Source organism: Rousettus aegyptiacus, unplaced genomic scaffold (assembly GCF_014176215.1).
Source record: "Rousettus aegyptiacus isolate mRouAeg1 unplaced genomic scaffold, mRouAeg1.p scaffold_m13_p_7, whole genome shotgun sequence".
NCBI lineage: Eukaryota > Metazoa > Chordata > Mammalia > Chiroptera > Pteropodidae > Rousettus > Rousettus aegyptiacus.
The window spans coordinates 69,158,856-69,180,062 of NW_023416310.1; the positions used below are offsets into that span (position 1 = coordinate 69,158,856).

At 37.5% G+C, this 21,207-nt stretch overlaps 1 protein-coding gene across 1 annotated transcript in view; it reads left to right on the top strand.

Moving 5' to 3' along the window:
* The first annotated feature begins 19,811 nt into the window (after nt 1–19,811).
* Nucleotides 19,812–21,207, top strand: part of LOC107509932 (ankyrin repeat domain-containing protein 26) — a 64,378-nt gene continuing 62,982 nt past the window's right edge. The window contains 1 exon segment of the mRNA XM_036225058.1: nt 19,812–20,062. Coding sequence (XP_036080951.1) covers nt 19,812–20,062 — 251 coding nt within the window.

The window sequence follows — 21,207 nt, forward strand, 5'->3', positions numbered from 1 at the left end:
GTCATAATTTTTTGTTTGTTTGATTGCTATGTCCAACTTCTAGAGCAGTGCACACTTTAAGTACTCAAAAATATTTACTGATTAAATAAATGAACTGAATCCATCAATAATTAATGGAACTAAAATATAAAATAAGATAAAAATCAACTCCAAAAAAGTGTTACTTATAAATCGTAATGTGATACACACACACACACACACACACACACACACACACACACACAATGTGATTGATTTAACTTTGTGGAGCACTTTTAGTTAAAACTGGTCATTCATATTAGAAATCAGAAGTCAGTGTTTGGCACTGTGGAAAAGCTATCCTGCACACACAACAAAAAGCTATTTTGCAAGCTTTATTTGCTTGGTTGATTTTTCTCTCTCTCAGAGTGTTTAAGGTGATAAAACTACATGCAAAAAGAGCTCTGGTAATAGAAAAAGAAAGGCAAATGTTCATGTGCAAAACTATAGGCAAACAATAGCTGGTTTTGCTCAGGGAAATTTAGGTTTTATGCATGTATGTTAATAGCTATTTTTAAAAATTCTTGAAATTATTTTAAAAAATAACAGAATTTAAAATCTAAAATGCTGTAATTTACTTCAAATTTAAGTAATATTTATACATTTATTTCTTAGCAATAAAACCTTTGCAACTTTATGTACCTTCAATCATTAAAAATTTTTATACTTAGTTGGTAATAACCAATTAGGGAAAAATGGAAAATTAACAACTTTAGTCTTGGACTGTTTTTTTTTTTTAATTCTGTTGGTTAGCAATTTTTTTCTGACATATCAAAGTTTTTAAAGTTTTAGTAAAGTACTAAAAGCGGTAGTGTTGTTTTACATTCATATACTTAGCATTTTGAATTATAAAAATTATTGTAGAAAAAATAATTTCAGAACTTATTACATTATTTATTCTATTAGAAAATGGTAACTTTATATTTGCCACTAGAAACTTCCTCATCAGAGTCTTTGGAGTTACTCTGAATAAAACCTATTAGAATCATACAGACCTCTGAGGAAACACATATTTTAAATCTCTTATTCAGTATAACACAGTATAAATCATTTGTTCTTATATTGTAGTAAAAATAAAACCTCAAAATTTGCTTTGTATTCACCTCACAATTAACCTGTATTTATTTTGACTAATTAACCTCGCAGATCTCCAAGTTTACAATTTTGTTTAAGCAGGAATAAAAACATTTAATCCAAACAACATCGTTATAGTTTCTCTGCAACATTTCAACACGTAGCTTTTACTTTAATTTTGTATCTTAATATACTTCTCATACCTTAACTCTTAGCAAAGAAGCAAACATTCTTGCATCTTCAGATACATCTCCGATGTAGAATTTTATATGAAATACTGGAAGATGACCATTTTCATCCCGAATCTCAAAATATACTTTTCTCACATTACCTAGAGGATAAGAAATAGTATGTTTTTTATTCGTGGTGATTTATGCTAAAAAATGCTCTGGAGTAAATACCTATTGCACATTATGATTTTCTGCAATAATGGAAGCCACTTTAAAAAAAGTCATTCATAAATGATATGTCTAATATCACAAAATCAACAGAGGACACTGATAACAATTCTTCCAGCAGAATAACATTAAATTGGTGCTATTTCTTTTAATTATAATGTTCTTGTAATTCCTTTTACTTGATTTAATAGGCACTAAAGTATTATAGTCTTATAATTTTAATGATATAACTCAACCATTCATGTTTACAAATACTTTGCACATGTTACCAAGTACATGAAAGTAACACAAATATATAAACACCTTCTAAAGTGATAGAAACTGCCATAATAATATATATACTTATATTTTATCCTTTTTAAATTAAATTTATTGTAGTGACATTGGTTAATAAGATTATATAGGTTTCGAGTGTACATTTTGATAGCACATTATTTGTATATTGCATTGTGTGCTTACCACTCAAAGTCAAATCTTCTGTCACCATATATTTGAGTCCCTTTACCCTTTTCTACTATTTCCCTTTCCCTTTAGTAACCACTAAACTGTTGTCTGTGCCTATCAGTTTTTATTTGTTGGTCTTGTTCGTTTTTTGCTTTCAGTTTTACATCCTACAAGAGTGAAATAATATGATTCCAACTTTTTATGTCTGCCTTATTTTGCTAAGCATGATTATCTCAAGGTCCACCCGTGTTGTCACATATGGCAGTATTTCTCCTTTTTTATGGCTGAGTAATATTCCATTGTATATATGTACCATTCTTCTGCAGCCAATCATCTATCATAGGGCATTTCAGTTGTTTCCATGCCTTGGCTACCATGAATAATAAAGATATTAGATATATGCATTTTATAAACTCCAGAGAGAGTACATTAAATAAGCGTTTAAATGATATATCTAATTAGCAGTTATAAAAAAATCTCTAAAATTAACATTTATAGAAACGGCTAGATGAATATTTACGCTATTGATAGTCAATGATTATAAATTTCCTATAAAATAATTTATCCAACTTTAACAATTGAAAAGTGTTTCAAGCTTTTTTTAATAATATATTCATCTAACAAACAACACTATTACAATATTAGATACCATACTTCCATATCAACTATGTTTAAGTCAATATTTACTATGAGACTGATGCAGAATTTAATCATATTTAATTTAATGCTTTAAATAAACCATGGAATAAAAATTATGATAGTATTTCCATGCCATAAATTATGAAAGCAAATGCAATTATGGAAAGTTAATTATAGTATATACTTAAATATCTTTCTAAAGTCTTTTTAAATTTTTTATCTGCCAGGTTTGGCCATCTTTAATTTTATACACATAATAACATTTATAATAAATAAATAAATATTTAACTTATGTACTTATTTCAGTTTTTTGAAACTGGTTGCTTTTCTTGCCTTTAACTTCTTTTCAATATGGATTGTGTGTTACTTTTTCCTCTTGATTCAAAAAAATATTTGACTAAATACTTAATTTGTATAATTGAATTTTATTAGACTTGCACCATTAATCTCTGTTGCTTAACTATGTGAAAAAGGATGTCCTGTTATTTGTCTTGAATTTACCTTTATCCACTTTAAGAAATGTTCTCTAGTTGTTAGGTGTCACATTGGGTCACAAAACAAAAGAATGTCTTAAAGATACAGTACTAATTGAGAAAATGAAGTGCTGGAGGGCAACATGGATGAACCTGGAGGGCACTGTGCTAAGAGAAATAAATCAGAGAAAGAAAACAAATAGCGATCTCACTTATAGGCAATAAAAAATGTAAGCAAAACCTCTTGAGCCTAGGTCAAATACTAGTAATACTCCATGTACGCTGCGTGATCTTTCACTGGTCACTTACCCATTTTGAGCTAAAGTTTCTCATCAATAACCTCGTAATCAATAATAACTGATTAGATTAAATGAACGAATACATGAACAACAATAAATACATGGTAGTTTCATTATTTCAAATATGACTCAGCTTAATGACTCTCAAGGTGGAGATAAAGTATTACTAATACTGCCATTATCATCATCGTCATAATCATTATCATTATCATTATCAGAAAAAGGAAAAATATCAATGCTATGGTATTTTAAAAAGTCCTAGTACTGAGTTATGAAAGAAAATTATTTTCATATGGGTATTACATAGAGAATATCAAATATTGTACTATATTTTTTACTATAATTAGACTATTTTAAATAGTAATAAACACTATTAGAACACTTAGCAAAAGTGCCTTATTAAATATACATAATTTTGTTCACATGGCAAGACTACAAATACAGAAAATTCATTTAAAATAGCCAACAGTCTTTGAGAAAAACAGACGCACACTATAAACTATTTGATGTAAAAATATTCTGATGTTGTAAGACTATTAAGAATCATTTTATCTTGAAGTCCACTTGAGTCAGACTTGAGTGTTTCTCAAAGTGGCCCTGAAGACAAAGATGGCAGCAACAATGATTTGTGACAACCCTCCAAGGAGAAGGGACTTGGCATGACGTTGCAGAAAGAACATGTTCTTTGAAGCTGGAAAACTTGAGTTCACAGTCATCTGGAAGAAGGTTTTGAACTCAAGCAAATTATGTCAACTCCCAGAGCTCCAACTCTCCAGCTCCAAAATGAAGAGGATATGTTAAAAGAATGATACTTTGTGGACACGATGAGGAAACATGGGAGACTGAGAAACATCCTCAGATCTCTCCCCCGAAACAACAATAAGCTGAATATGTAAAACTCAACAACAACAACAAAAAAACACCCAAACTGCAAACCAGCACATCTGAGCATGGGATCTGCACATTAGAGCTACCACAGGTCAGACCGCAGCTGTTGGGCGGTGGACTCAGAGAAATAAAGAAGCTGCCTCTCACAGCTGCCCGAGTTCCCTGCAGAAGGAAGGGGAGGGACGAAGGTGCAGCGACTTCCCTGATCAACCTGCCTAGAAGTGCTAGAACTTCTAGCAGCCAGCAGCAGGGCCTAATCATCAGGGTAGAAAGCAGAGAAGCGTGACAGGAAAGCAGTGAAATAAAAGTTGATTTTTACTTGCCCGGGTTGGAAAACCGAAGCTGAACTGCAGTCCCCAACTCCCAACCCAGATGACTCCTTCTCTCATACCCTCCAAGACCTATCACCACGTAGCACTGGGGAAATCTGTGCAAAGGCTACCAAAACTGTTGTTAACACTGACAGAGAAAGAAATTGAGGTAAGTGGATGTGATTAAATATCTATCAGAAAATAAAAAGACATCTATGGCTATGCCACCCTAAACAAGCCCAATCCCTCCCCATTCCATCTGATCTAGAAAGCTAAGCAGGATCAGGCCTGGTTAGTACTTGGATGGGAAACTACCAAGAAACACCGGGTGCTATAGATGTAAAAAATGAAAAATAAGAGCTTCTAAGCTGACAAGTTCCTTGCAATCTGTGAGGTCAACCTAGGGTTGCCTCACCTAAAATAATAAGAAACAAACAAACAAACAAACAGACAGACAGACAGACAGACAGATAGATAGATAGATAGATAGATATTTTTAAGGCTTTATATGAAGCAGGGATCTAAGAGGCTTAGACGTCATTTACTGGGAACCAAAAAAAATTGCCTTCTTTGCAGCAGGCTAAGGAGAGACCATTATATAATAAACATTTTTTTTTCTGGAAAAAAAAAGCAGAATACATTTCCATTAATACCCAGGCAGAGAAATAGTCTATTAAAGACCATGAACAACCAAGGTGACTAGGAAGATCAGATAGAATGAGAAAAATCTCTAGAAAATAAGCTTATAGACATAGAAATATGTGACTTGAATGACAGAAAATTCAGGATGGTACTTTTGAAAAAAGTCAATGAGATCCAAAGCAACTCAAATCAACAATTTCAGGAATTGAAAAAACAACTAGATTTGTGGAACAAGAAGACTGAAACCCTCTAAAGGAACCAAATAGACCTTCTGGAAATAAAGAACAAACTGTAAGAGTTGAAAAATAAAATAGCAAGCTCAGGAAATAGAGTCGACCAAATGGAGAAAAGGATCAGTGATACCAAAGACAGAAAACTAGAAATAAATCCAAAGGACAAAGAGAGAAACTGAAGAATGAAAAGAAAAGAAAGAAAGAAAAGAAAAGAAAAAAGAAAAAGAAAGAAAGAAAGAAAGAAAGAAAGAAAGAAAGAAAGAAAGAAAGAAAGTAAGTTAGTTCAGGAAATAGCTGATACCATCAGGAGAGGAAACAAGAATAATGGGCATTACTGAAGGTGAAAAAAAGAACAGAAACTAGAAAGCATTTTCAGACAAATACTGAATTAAAATTTCCGAAATCTAAGGAATGAGCTTGAGCTTGAAATTCGAGAAGTCAACAGAACACCCAATTATCTAAACTTAAAAGGACTTCACTAACACACATTGTATTAAAATTATCAAAATTCAATGACAAAGGTAATATTCTCAGGGCAGCCAGGGAAAAGAAGACAGTAACACATAAAGGAAAACCCATTAGATTATCATGGGACTTCTCAGCACAAACTTTACAAGCCAGAAAAGAATGGAGTTAAATATTTAAACTGTTAAGTGAAAGGAGCTACCAGCCTAGAATAATGTATCCAGCTAAGCTCTTCTTTAGATATGAAGGAGAAATTAAGATCTTTCCAGACATACAAAAATTGAGGGAATTCTCCATTACGAGGACTGAACTACAGGAAATACTGAAAGGTGTCGCCTCACATAAAACAAAATAAGAATACAAATAATATATACATAATTAAGAGTAAAGTGATTATCAAGCAAAAAGAAGCAGAGAAGTACAACCTTTATCAAGAACAGGGATTATGAGCATAAATAATAAGAAGAGAATTGATATAGCAAGATAACAATGAATGCTCAGCATACATAGGGACAAATTGAGATAACAATGACTGAGAAGGGGAGGATTTAAAGATCCAAATTTGCAAAGGAGAAAGGAGATAAGGCACATGCATAAGATTGTGTGTGTTTATACACACACACACACACACATATATAACCTTTTCATAACCATATTCATAATGGTAACCACACACCAAATATTCAGAACTGACATATATAACAAAAAGCAAAAAGAACCAGAGGCAAAAGCCACCCAAAATAAAGAAAACAGAAACACAAGGCAAGGAAGCAATGGTAACACCAAGCTACCAGAAAGCAAAAGCTAAAATGGCTGTAAGAAGACCTCTTACTTCAATAATCACCCTAAATGTAAATGGATTGAACTCACCAATAAAAAGGCACAGAGTTGCAGACTGGATAGAAAAACCAAACCCAACCATATGCTGCTTCCAGGAGACACATCTCAGTTCCAAAGACAAATATAGACTCAAAGTGAAAAGGTGGAAAACGATATTTCGAGCAAATGACATTCAGAGAAAAGTGGAAATAGTGGTACTTATATCGGATGTAGCAGACTCAAAAATAAATAAAGGTAAGGAAAGATACTGAGGGACACTTCATAATGATAAAGGGAATCATAAACCAAGAAGACATAGCACGTATTAATATCTATGCTCCCAATCAGGGAGCCTCAAAATATGTAAAGCACTTACTAACAGAACTACCAGGAGAAACAGATGAAACAGATGAAAAGAAACACTATTATAGTAGGGGACCTGCATATCATTAGATGATATCTTTAGATATCATCTAAACAGAAAATCAATAAGGAAATAACATCCTTAAATGACACATTAGACCAACAGGACATCATTGATATTTACAGAGCCTTCCATCCCAAAACGGCTGCTTAAACATTCTTCTCTAGTGCACATGGAACATTCTCAAGGACTGATCACATATCGAGACACAGGGTTAGTCTCAACAAATATAAGAGGGTTGGAATCATACAACCATATTCTCTGATCATAATGCTTTGATACTGGAGATCAAATGCAAAAAGAAATCAGGAAGAATCACTAATACATTGAGGTTAAACAACATGCTACTGAAGAATAACAGGGTCATAGAGGAAATAAAAAGGGAGATCAAGAGATACATTGAAATAAATGATAATGATAGTACAACAATCAAAACTTTTGGGACAGGCCAAAAACAGTCATAAGAGGAAAGTGCATATCATTACAGCCCTACCTCCAAAAACAAGTCCAAATAAACAACCTAATGCTTCAACTTAACAAACTAGAAAAGAAAAAACAAATGAAGCCTAAAGTCAGCACAAAGAAAGAAATCATCAAAATTAGAGCAGAAATAAATGAAATTGAAAACAAATGAAGAAAAAAAAATAGAAAAAATAAATACAAGGAGCTGGTTCTTTGAGAAGCTTAAAAAAATTGACAAACCCCTGGCTAGACTCGCTAAAATAAAAAGAGAAAGAACACAAATAAAATCAGGGATGAAAGAGGGGGAAATTATGACAGATACTGCAAAAATACAAAGAATCATGCAGGAATACTACGAAAAAGTATATAATAACAAATTTAATAACCTAGAAGAAATAGACCAGGACTTAGAAAAATATCATTTTTCTACACCGAATCAAGAATATCTTGAAAATATAAAAACACCTCTCGGCTGTATAAATACTGAAACAATCATCAAAAATCTTCCAAAAAGTAAAAGTCCAGGACCAGATGGCTTCGCCAGTAAGCCATCTGGTCCTGGACTTAAAGAAGAATACATACCTATTCTCCTCAATCTCTTTCAAAAAATTGAAGAGGAGGCAACACTTCCCAACTCATTTTAGGAGGCCTATATTACCTTGATGTCAAAACCTGATAAAGATGTCACACACACACACACACACACACACACACACACACACAAAGAAAATTGCACACCAATATCTCTCAGGAACACAGATGCAAAAATCCTAAATAAGATACTAGCGAACTGAATACAGCAACATATTAAAAAGATTATATACCACGATCAAGTGGGCTTAATCCCAGGGGCACAGGGATGGTTTTGCATACGCAAATCTATAATGTGATGCGCCAAATTAAAAGATAAGAATCATATGATCATGCCAATATATGCAGGAAAAACATTAGATGAGATAGAGCATCCAGTCTATGGCCATGCTACTCTGAACATGCCCAATGCCATCTAATTTCGAAAGCTAAGCAGGGTTGGGCCTGGTTAGTACTTGGATGGGAGATCACCTAGGAAGACTGGATGCTATAGGAGTAAAAAAAAAAAGATACAGCCTCCATTTATGATGAAAACACTTAAGAAAATCAGTATAGAAGAAAAGTTCCTTAACATAATAAAGGCCATATATATATGACAAGCCCTCTCAGCCGACATTATACTTAATGGTGAAAAACTAAAAACCTTCCCTCTAAGATCAAGAACAAGATAAGGATGTCCACTATTGCAACTGTTATTCAATATAACATTGGAAATTCTAGCTAGTGCATTCAGACAAGAGAAAGATATAAAAGGCATCCACATAGGAAACAAAGAAGTCGAACTGTCACTACTTGTGGATGACATGTTTCTCTATATAGAAAAAGATTTCACAAGAACACTACTAGACACAATTAGCAAATACGGTAAAGTCTCTGGACACAAAATCAACAATCAAAAATCCATAGCGTTCCTCTACTCTAAAAATGAAGCATCAGAAAAAGAAGTGGAAAAAAATTCCTTTTGCAATTGCAACAAAAAGAATAAAATACCTAGGAATACATTTAACGAAACATGTGAAGGGCCTATATAATAAAAACTACAAGACTCTACTAAAAGAAATTGAAGAAGATACAAAGAAATGGAAAGATATTCCATGTTCTTGGATTGGAAGAATCAAAATACTTAAAATGACCATGTTACCTAAAGCATTATACAGATTTAATGCAACTCCATCAAAATTCCATCAGCATTTTTTAAAGAAATAGAACAAAAATCATCAAATTTGTATGGATGCACAAAAGACCCCGAATTGCCAAAGCCATCCTGAGAAAAAAGAATGAGGTTGAAGGTATCACTCTGCTTGACTTCAAATTGCACTACAAAGTGACCAGTAATCAAAACGGCATGGTATTGGCAGCAAAACAGACACACAGAACAGTGGAACAGAATTGAGAGTCCAGAAGTAAACCCATATTTATATTGAGAGATGAGAAGAGGCATCTGAAAAAAAAATGCAAAGGAAAGGGCCTGTAGAAATAACCAACTCAGCTGGTTAAAACTGCTCTGTCTCTTCCCATTCTGCCCAGTGCTCTTCAGCTAACATGTTCCCACAGATACATCCCCATCTTCAAGGACTCTCAAGCTCATGTCTGTTGATTGACAGCTTGCCAACCAACTGATGTTCTTCCTTACCTCAGCAGCTGTGTAGGAATAACAAGACTGTAAAACTGCTTGTTATGTTGCAATTAGAGCTCAGCCTTTGGATAGGAATCTGCTGAGCTGGTGCCAGCATCAATAAGTGCTACTTTCTGCTTATAGTCTTAATGTATTGTCTCTCTGAGAACAGTGTTGATAGTGCCAAGATCACGGGTTCTACAAGGCGAAATGAGCTGTAAATAGATGAGACCAGTAGTCTGGAAATTCCTCACTCCTTGCAGCCCCTTCACCTGAAGCTCCCAGTATCCACATATGGAACCTCAGACAAAGGAATCACGTGCCCCTTGCATGGACACTGCAAAAGTATATAAGCTGTAATAAATCTAACTAGGGGGAGTACTCTACATTTGTTAAGGGAAATAGTGACTTCACAAGTATACAGGGAAGAGGGTGGAATGTGTTTGGTTAACACTGGGCAAAGGGTGGCCCAATCACCTTTTGGAGAGTAACCGAGCATCCTCATGTTAAGAGGAGTGACTGCTTACTCTCCACAGGACAGGTTAAGGAATGGTGGGAGGTTTATGAAAGAGAGTGAGTGCTGAATGATTGAGATGCCGTCTGATCACGAAGTGAGAGTTGAGCCCCGATCTGCGGGTCCATGGTGAACCTCATATGGCTTAAGGTGGTGGCACTGGATCTCTGTGAGGAGTCTACTCCAGTGATCCAGGTCAGGGGTTTATACCCACCCACTAATGCTAAGAGGCACCTGAAATATCTCCGCGAGGGGTGCAGCTGGAGACCAGCGAAGCGAGTGAAGTCCACTCCAAAGTTCCCCGACCCTATCCTCCGACCCTTAATGTGACAGGGTTGTTGCCTGTTGTGGGAGGCATGGAGGGCACAGAGGGAAAGCCAACTCCCCCAGCCACGATGGTCAGGAACTTCAAGAAAGTATATACAGGAGATTATGGGGTTACTATGTCTCCAGGGAAATTGAAAACTTTGTGTGAACTAGAATGGCCCACGTTTGGGGTGGGGTGGCCGGCAGAAGGAAGCCTGAATAGATCTCTTGTGCAAAAGGTGTGGCAGGTAGGTAGTCACTAGAGATCCAAGCCATCCCGATCAGTTCCCCTACATAGGTACTTGACTCGCTTTAGTATTGCACCTTTCCCTTTGGCTTAGAGGTCAAATTTCCGCTGCGATGGTAGCACAGGCAGGGAAGCATTCCACCAAACCAAAAGAACAATTGCTGCCACTGGTGCCAGAGATTTTAGCCACAAATGAGCAAGAAGTAGAAATCCTGGCTCCCCCATCGCATACACCGGCAAGACTACAGTCATTAATCCTTATTCCCCGTCCAAGCCAGGGACTGTTACTTGCTCAGGCACATCATCAGCTGATCAGTCTAGTCCTGATATAAGCTCATCGGGGCCCAAGGTGTCTCCCACTGTGGCAGAATCAGGTCCAAGTTATCCTTCCCTCGCTGGGAGGTTGCACTCAAAGACAGTGCCTAGTATGCAGATGCTTCTGCGAGAAATGAGAAACTCCATAATGAATGAGCAGGGGCACATAAAAGAGTAGCAGCTGCTATTGGACCAATCTTTCACTACTACCAACCTTCTCAATTGAAAACACCACACTCCCTCATATAGAGAAAACTGCAGACCTCAAAAGACCTTGGGCAGTCCATATTTCAAACCCATTATTTCATGTGGGCAGATTGCCATCAATTGCTCCTCTCATTGTCCAACACAAAGGAAAGATTCTGAATAATCAGGCGGTGACTAAAAGGCAAATCCAGAATCCCCAGGAATATGTGAGGGTCCAGATACCAGGAGAGGATCCTAGGTGGGACCCAAATACAGAGGAGGGCCTGAGATGGCTCAGAAGATACAGAAAGGATCTCCTCTAAATCCTCCAAAAGGGAAGCCAGAAAGCCACTACATCAATAAAGTAGCAGAGACTTTACAAAGGAAGGATGAAAATCCAGGTGACTTCTATGAGAGGTTATGTGAGGCCTATCGGATCTGTCCTTTCAATCCGGAAAGTCTAGAAAACCAGAGAATGATTAATATGGCCTTTGTTTGCCAGAGTGCAGGAGACATGAAGAGAAAGCTCCAAAAATTAGAAGGCTTCACAGGAATGAACATCTCTCAACTCCTTGAAGTAGTCAACAAGGTATATGTCAATAGGGAAGCTGTCTCCAAAAAGGAAGATGAGTATTGTATGTGAGAGCAGGCTGAGCTCATAACTGCTGCCCTTTAACACCAGGGCAAAGAAAAGAAAAGCTGTCTGGAGGAGCCGCCTTGCGCCGTGATCAGTGAGCCATATGCCGAGGAACTGGTCATTAGAAAAATGAATGTCCCAGCCAGGACAAGGTAAAGGCATGCTTAACAGACACCTCCAAAAGAGAAAACACATTGTTTAATGTAGCTGGGGAATCCCTCTTGGACTGAGAGTGACTGGACTCAGGGGCCCCTGATGAGTCTATGGTCGGTATCATGGTAAGGAGCCAACTGATAGGCTTCCTGATTGACACATGGGCTGAACACACTTGGTGGTGATTTGGCCAGTAGTGCTGCTCTCCACCTGTAGAGTGGACATTGTAGGAGCCACTGGGAGACAAGCAGAACACACATTCTGCTTGCCCAGTAAATGTATTACAGGAGGTCATGAAGTTATGCATCAGTTTCTGTACTTGCCTGACTGTCCAGTGCCCTTGTTAGGGCACAACCTGCTAAGGAAGTTAAGGGATACCATATCCTTTGCTGACAATGGCCAGCTAGATTTGCACATACCTAGGCCTAGGCTTGTTATAACTCTAATTATCCCCAGGGAGGAGACAAGTTAGAGAAGACCTAGGTGCAGTAGAGTTTTTGCTGTTTGTGGATCCCCAACTTTGCAGTACTAGCCAAAACCCTCTCTGAAGCCACAAAGTAGGGAGAACGGGAGTTCCTGCTCTGGGAATCTACACAACAGAAAGCCTTTGAGAAAAAAAAATCAAACGTGCACTCACTAATGTCCTCGGACCAGAACTCCCAGACCTGTGCTGCTGCCTTCTGTTCCCCTTTAGCCTTTCCATGCAGTACTAGCAACACGCCACAGGGCACACAGTCCACTCGGGGTGAGTAACATGCTTTCAGATTCAGACATAGCTAGGATTGTGTCCTATGGTAACTTAGGGGTTAAGGTTCAGTGCTTTTGCCCAGGCAGCCCAAGTTCTACTCATGGTAAGGGAAAAATATTATTCCTTCTTCCTCATCAGTAGCATGAGCACTTCTCAGCTTGTGCCCTTCAGGGAAGACAAAAACAGCAGCCCTGTGGCCCAGCTGTCAGCGAAATACAGCAACAGCAATTCTTTGAAATGAGGACCTGTAGGAGACCCTCCTCTTTCCAAACTAAAGAAGAGAGGGAAATCAAGAAATTTAGCTTGTAAACAATTCACTAAGCTATGATGCTATTCTCTGATTTTTGTTTTTTTGCAAGAAGCTGGAAAATCGGAAGAAGTACCCTACATACTTCTACGCTCCTTTACCAAGACCCAGACTTATTAGATGTCACAATTATACAAGCACCTTCCCAGAGATCTCAAAATAATCAAGAGTTTTCTCCTTCCCCCTTGCCCTTGGACACTGAGGGCGTCCAAGTTCTCTTGGGACCTCATTTATTTCCTCACTCCCTGAGGAAACTAGATATGCACCCCCATTGAAGTTACAAATACTGATGATGGGAAAATATGAGTATGTGCATAATCTCTGTTCTATATTTGCCTGTGTATGTAATACGGCGGTTTGGTTAAGAATTCTAATTATGATAGAAAGGAAAATGTATGTTTTTGGTATAGAGATTTGTATTGAAAGAAATTAAAGGAAAGGTGTTTGTCTTACAGTTGGTTATTTCTGAATGAATGAAAAGAGGCAAACTGAAGGAATGAAGAAAATAGTAGAAGGCTTGTGAAGAGAAATCCTGAGAGGAAATGTTATGTGATTAAGCTAAACAAGATTGGAAATTTAAATGCCAAAAATAAGCTAATGCAAAACTAGAGTTGTGTTTTAATGTTTCTTAGACTTTTAGTCTACTACTGATGTTATGGAAAAGTTTTCTGTAGAAGACAAAGATTCTATGATTAATTAAAGCAATTTCTGTGTTTTATGTTGCCTCAACCAGTTTTATGAGGTTTTTAGAGAATATACTAACATTAGCCCAAAGTCTGAGGGCCAGACACTCCTGTCTATACATTTTATAACTTGGTCTGTGTCCAATATTCAATGGAAACTTCAAAAGTTGGGGCCTAAACCCCAACCCCGCAGGTTGCCTTGGTGCCAGAGGTCTTTAAGGTGTCCAATAACTGGGACTGGGCAGAGAAGGAAGCAAAGTACAAAAAAGGGTGCAAATTATAGCTGCCATAATACAAGCACCATCTCGAGATGACCCTGGGCAATGAAAACCTTGCAAGCCTAAAGAGCCTCAACCTTGGTTGGCTATGAGTGGCATTGTTGGGACTGAGGCATAATCAATGTGCAAACTGCAGAAGGAAGGGCACTAAAAGGGTAAATGTCCACCCAGCTCTGGGAAGCTGAAGAGGGGTGGACCTCATAAGCCCTTGCCTCACACAGCAAGCCTCTCATGAGGAGCTGCTCTCTCTTCTAACAATGGAGGCTCAAGCACTTGCCAGCTCTAGTCCTAGAAAACCTCACCACGGCAAGGAGGAAAAACTGACTTTTTACTAGATACTAAAGCTACTTACTCTGTCCTGACTCATCCCATGGGCCTCTCTCCAATGCTAACTGCACAGTGACAGGAATAAATAGTCAGCCCTCAAGGCCCTACAAAGGTTGTTTAAGTTCCCAAGTGCTGTCAACGTACAAGGAATCAATGACTAGGTACACTTATCTTGAATTAACCAAGTTTCTTATAAGGCAGTCCTCACAGGCTTCTCCAGAAAATAAACCAGAAAGTGCAACCCATTTCTGTGAACCTGCAGAAGATCTTAAGCTCTTGTTCCAGAAACTAGGTAAGTCCACATATCCCAGGGAATTGGGGAACGTGAATTAACAAAGTGCCATGAAAAAGTAACTTCATTGTCAATTACCTCTACTATTAAGTTTGACTTGCCATTTCTATTTTCTTGCTAAGTTTATATCTTCTAGGTTACAAGTCTTCCTACCACTTCGACATGCTGGAATAACCTCGCGTTGTCTGGCTCCGGGGCCCTTAGAATAGATTTTCAGGGAGTTTTATTCCTAGCAGGCAGGGACGACAGCCCTAATTTAGCTTTGAACAAGTTATAGAAGACAGACCTTTTTCTCTCAACATCCCCTTAAGTTTAAGGGAATAAAATCTCTGAAGGGAAATAATGTAGGGAGGAGTCAGGAAAATCGAGGTGTTAGTCAGGCCTCATTCAGAGACTAGAGTATACTAACCAGCCCAGGGCCAAGCAGTTGAGGATATTGTCGAAAAGACAACAAAACTGGCACATGTGCCCCTACAAGTGTGGCACAGATGGAACCCCAATAGCCTTTTGGGGAGATGGTTTTTGGCTTTTGGTAGGTTTCATACCTCAATAGGAGCTGTTCTACTACTCCTAGGAATCTGTCTGATGGGGCCGAGTCTGTTTCCCCTGCTAATAAAAAGCTTAAAAGCCATGGTGGAAGCCACAGTACAGCAGTGAGCGGCAACCTACATATAATTTACCCACCATTATCAGGAGATCCCCAAGCATAGTTTAGTGGAGAATGTGAGAGAATAGCATGAAAATAGAATGTCTAGAGTCTCAAAGAGGGGAATGAGAGAGGTGAGGAGGCACCTGAAGAAAATGCAAAGGAAAGGGCCTGCAGAAATAACTGCTCTCTGCCCCCACATTCTGCACAGTGATCTTTAGCTAACACGTTTTCCCACAGTTACCTCCCCCAACTCAAGGACTCTCCAGTTCATGTCTGTTGATTGATGGCTTGCTAACCAACTGGTGTTCTTCCTTACCTCTGTAGCTGTGAAGGAATAACGAGGCTGTGTAAAGTTGCTTGTTATGTTACAATTAGAGCTCACCCTTTGGATAGAAATCTGCTGAGCCAGTGGCAGCATCAATAAATACTACTTTCTGCTTATAGCTTCAGTGTCCCATCGTTCCAAGAAATCTATAACAGTGTTGAGAACACCAAGATCACAAGTTCTACAAGTCAAAGTGACCTGGAAATAGAGACCATTTGCAGCCCCTTCACTCCCCTACCTGTCCTGAGTAAGGAGGCACATGTGAAACCTCAGACAAAGGAATCACGTGCCCTTGCACAGACACTGCAAAAGTATATAAGCTGTAATAATCCAACTAAGGGGAGTACATGTATGGAGTTGTTAACCTCACCCACTCCACCGGCCTTTGTTAGAGGAACCCCACCCTCTTTCTCTAACAAAGTTGTCTGAGTGTCCTAAATCCTCAGTCGGGTGTCACTTCCTGAAACAAAATGGGTAAATAATTTTTGGCAAAAAAGCCTAAAACACGCAGTGGAGAAAGAAAAGCCTCTTTAATAATTGGTGCTAGGAAAATTGGAAGGCTACCTGCAAAAGAATGAAACTAGACTTTGTCTATCGCCACACACCAAAATTAACACAAAATGGATTAAGGACCTGAATATAACACCGGAACCAATAAAATGCATAGAAAAATACATAGAAACTAAACTCAAGGGACTTGGACTTAAAGAGGATCTTATGAATTCAACATCAAAGGCAAGGGAAGGAAAAGCAAAAATAAATGAATGGGACTACAACGAATAAAAAGCAAAAGAAATTGTCAACAAGTAAAGAGACAACCATCCGAATGAGAAATTATATTTGCAAGCAACACCTCTGATAAGGGCCTAATATCCAAAATACACAAAGAACTCATACGACTCAATAACAACAAAACAACAAACAATCCAATCAAGAAATGGGCAGAGGACCTGAACAGATACTTCTCCCTAGAGGACACACAAATGGCCAACAAATATATGAACAGATACTCAACATTGCTAGCTATTAGGAAAATGCAAATCGAAACCACAATGAGATACCATCTCACACCTGTTAGAATAGTTATAATCAACAGAACAAATAATAAGAAAGGTTGGAGAGAATGCGGAGAAAAAGGAAGCCACTGCTGGTGGAACTGCAAAATGGTATAGCTACTATAGAAAACAGTATGGAGGTTCCTCAAAATACTAAGAATTAATCTACTATATGATCCAGCCATCCCTCTACTGGATATTTACCTCAAGACTTGAAAACCCATATCTGAAAAGATATTTGCACACTGATGTTCATAAGCACTATTCACAGTGGCCAGGACATGGAAGCAACCGAAGTATCCTACGATTGGTTTAAGAAGCTGTGGTACATATATACAATGGAATATTACTCAGCCATAAGAAGAGATGAAATACTGCCATTTGTGACATAAGCCAGACTAAAAAAAGTTGAAAATCATGGTGTCACTTTTATGTGAGATATAAACCTAAAAGCAACAAATGAACAGGACAAACAAACAGAGACTCAAGAACATGCTCAATGGACTTTTGGTTAACAGAGATTAGGTAGGGAGGTAGAAGGTATATATATATATATATATATATATATATATATATATATATATATATATATATAAAGATGTCAAATATGTGGTGACAGAAAGAAATCTGCAGAGAAATCGCACATCCCTATCAGTGTTGAAGTTGCACTTTGTGACACTAGGTAGCCTAGCAGATACACTGTCTCAGTTGCTTTTTAGTTGCCTGAGGGTTTAGAACTGGAAACAAATGCTTAGGAAATGTGTGCAGAAAAACAGAAAGAAAACCCTCTACAAAGTACAAGATTATTCAAGACTATGGAATCAAGATTGACGTTCCAGAATGCCATGAAACACGTCACTCTTATAGTCGCAAAAATAATAGCAAAAGTTACCCACAAGAAACACCGTGGATGAAAAATTAACAATAAGGAAACAACATATCTGATATTTTGAACAGTGTGTCCTAGTATTGCAGTATGCTGATCAAAATATAAGAATACCTGTTCATACATACCATTAGGGCAATGTCGCACTTTTTGGCCAAGACTGGTAACTGGAATAATATCATCTTCTTATTGGTTGAAGAGGAAGCAACCATGGCCTGAAAGAAGTCCTGGGAAGCGGTGATTTCCTGTGATGATGAAATAGTAGTATCACACATAAAAAGTGGAAAAATCCAGAAGGCATTGGAATACTGTTTATAAAAGCATTCTGTTCATGTGCATCTGGTCTCTTATCTTCCATATATTGCACATATTCTCATTTCCAAAACTCTGCAAGATGTGCATCTACATAGTCTCCCAGACATTTTCCAAGGGTTTACCTAGCATCTCTATCACAGTAGGCAAGGGTTTCAGTGACAATAACAGTAACCCTGGGACCATAATTTGAAAAATACTCTTCATCTCTATTAAAATATCGTGTCATGTAGGGATTGCCACGTGCCAAATTTTGACAGTCTAAACCTTTCTACTCTTGGAAACACTCAAATACACTGCTCAGGCCATACAAGATGCGTAGGAGCACCTGCAAAGACTTGGGGCTTGGTGCTTGTGAGCCAATCATCAAAATAGTCTCCTAGAGCATCAGAAACATTCTTCCTTTTCATTTACATTTCTGAAAACTCACAAAACAAAATAGCAACAATTAGATTCTTTCCTTCTCAAATGGGAGTTTGGAAAGGCAGTGGGTACTCTTTCCACCAAATGGCAATTTTATATTCTTTTAAGGGGAAATAATTCATAATTAATAGCATGTTAGATTCAGATGAAAAGTTAAATGTATAAAATGTATGAAATGTATAAAAGTTAAATGTATAAAAACCTAATGGTTGTCTTCACATGTTATAACATAAAGGTTCCATCCTAAGAAAGTTTTCAAAGTTATTTCTAATTGATCTTTAATTTTTAGCTATAAATTCCATTATTTATTTCTAATATTTTATATATATTCTTTAATTTGATTATGTCACTTCACCAAAGGATTTTGATCAGAATGTTATGACACTGACAAAAATGAACTATTAGTAAAGCTGTTATTCCTGAACTGAGAAACATCATCCAGACTCACCATTGGAAAAACAATTGAAGGATTTGAGTGACAGTTTTAAAGGGAGTTACAAAATAAGTGTCTGAAAAACAAGAATCAGCTGTAATAATACTGTTACAGTTTTTACAAATAAACAAGTTAATAAAATACCACATAAAAGAATGGACAGATCTGTTTTGGCCATACTGGATTGAATAAATTGGTGAAGTCAAAAGGCAAAAGGAGCGAACTTCCTTTTCCTTTTAACGTATATAGAGAAATAGATTTTTCTGAACTCAGGCCTGATTTAAAAAGCAGAAAGGTACAAAATATATATTAATATTTTTAATTTGCATTTGCTCAAAGGTAATCATTATTCTATGTGATAGATTTTGAGGTTAAAAATAGAACATTTTAAAATACGGAAGTTATTTTTGCAACCAAGCTTTTAAATGATTTTATAGTTTAAAATTAAAATGAATAAATTTTGCATTTTTAGGCTAAATAAAGTTTTTTATTAGTTTTCTCATTTATGGTTTTTGCTTCTCCTAAGATTCCTACCTCTTATGTATCTGCTTTTCTATTTCAGGGCTCATGTGAAAGAGCAAAACTCAGCTAAAGTTCAGGGACATCTGAAGGGAATCAGGTGCTGCCCACCAGCAACCTCTGAGGTTGGAGACGCCTGGGCCTTGCACACGTGCTCTGTGTACTCTTGGCTGGTGGGTCTCTGTGCGCATGCTCAGTGACTTCAGCTTCTGACTAGCACATGCTCCTTCCTGTCTAGAAGTGTTGCTTGGTAACAGTTATGGCTGAAAGATTCTAAACCGCCAAAGTGCCCTGCTGGAATGTTGTGGCGTGAGGCGGTTGGCTTATCTGGAAGCGCCTGTTGAGCTCAGGGGTGGAGAAAAGGAGAGAGAAGAGGAGCTGAGTTGTATCTGAAGCTCGTAGACTCGATCAAGACTGGGACATGAAGAAGATTTTTGGATCTGAGAGTTGGCAGGGCAAGTTATCCTTTGGATCCCTAACCAAAAGGCAGAGGAACAGCATCGGCATCTGTCCCAAGGATGGTAATAGTATCACCTCGGGGGCCCAGTACCACATCCGCGATAAAGATCTCAGAAAGATCCACAGAGCTGCCAGTGTAGGTGATGCGGAGAAAATGGAGGAGATTCTTTTGACTAGTTTAAGGCACTTAAATGATAGAGACAAAAAGAACAGGTAATGGGGACTGTGAGGCTAGTGGGCAGGGGTGGACCTGGGAGAAGGGCTCGCCTGCCCGGGCACAGCCAGGTGGAGCCAGCCCTCCCATCATGGAGGGTGCGGGGGCTGTCTTTCCTCCTGAGGCTCAGCCCCACAGAGCCTTGGCGGTGGGGACCTTAAGCGGGGCCTAGCGCCCAGGTGGACTTGATGAACAGCGGTAAGGAAAACTTTAAAACGCACTCGTAATTCCTTTATCGAGCACTTTACTGATGATTTTAAAGTGATTTAACTTAATATCAATAATAGGAAAAAAATAAACATGTATGGCATTTTATTTTTGACGTTTAGGTTTTTATACCATAATGTTACGTCAAATAGAAAAGTGCATAATGTGGAGAACAGATCCCATAATAGATCAACTCGAGGGCTAAAAACTCGACAGATAAAATCCAATGTCAGTTTCACAGTAGTGCACACCTATGGATGTAGGGTCTTTATTGAGGGACCTTAGAAGGGAACTTTGAAGTGGGGAGATGGCTGTGGCCTTGAATAGAAAGACTCATTTTCTCAAAATGTGTGGTCTTTCTACATTTATCATTCTTACATAAACCAACTAACAATATCATGGTGTTAAAATTTTGGGGTTACACACACTGTGGTTTTTTTTGTTGTGATGAAATTAAGACAAATTTTGTATAATAGACATAGATTTGCCCTTCTAGATATCAACATGTGCTATAGATATCCAGAAACTAATTTGTTTACTAATAGCTGAAAGGACAGAAAAATGATTGGAACAGCTCAGAAAATGCCCAAACGCCCAAATAAATATATGTGTAAGTCTTTAGAACTGGTAACATTTTATGTTCGTAGGAAATATCTGGCAATAAACATCTGTTAGGTATTTGGAAAAATCTACGTAGATTTTTAAATCACAAAAATTCGTTCCAGATGGAATATAAGTTAAAATGAGAACAGTCCCGAAAGAAAACACAATGGCTTATTGATACCTTTTATGTTGATAAGACTTCAAAAGCAAGAATTCTGAAGGATGAACACTATGAAAAGTCAAAGTCTTCTGTATATCAAAAAATGATATTAATAAAATGAAAGAAAATGTTCTTGCACAATATTTAAAATGTATGTGTATCAGAGAAAAGGTA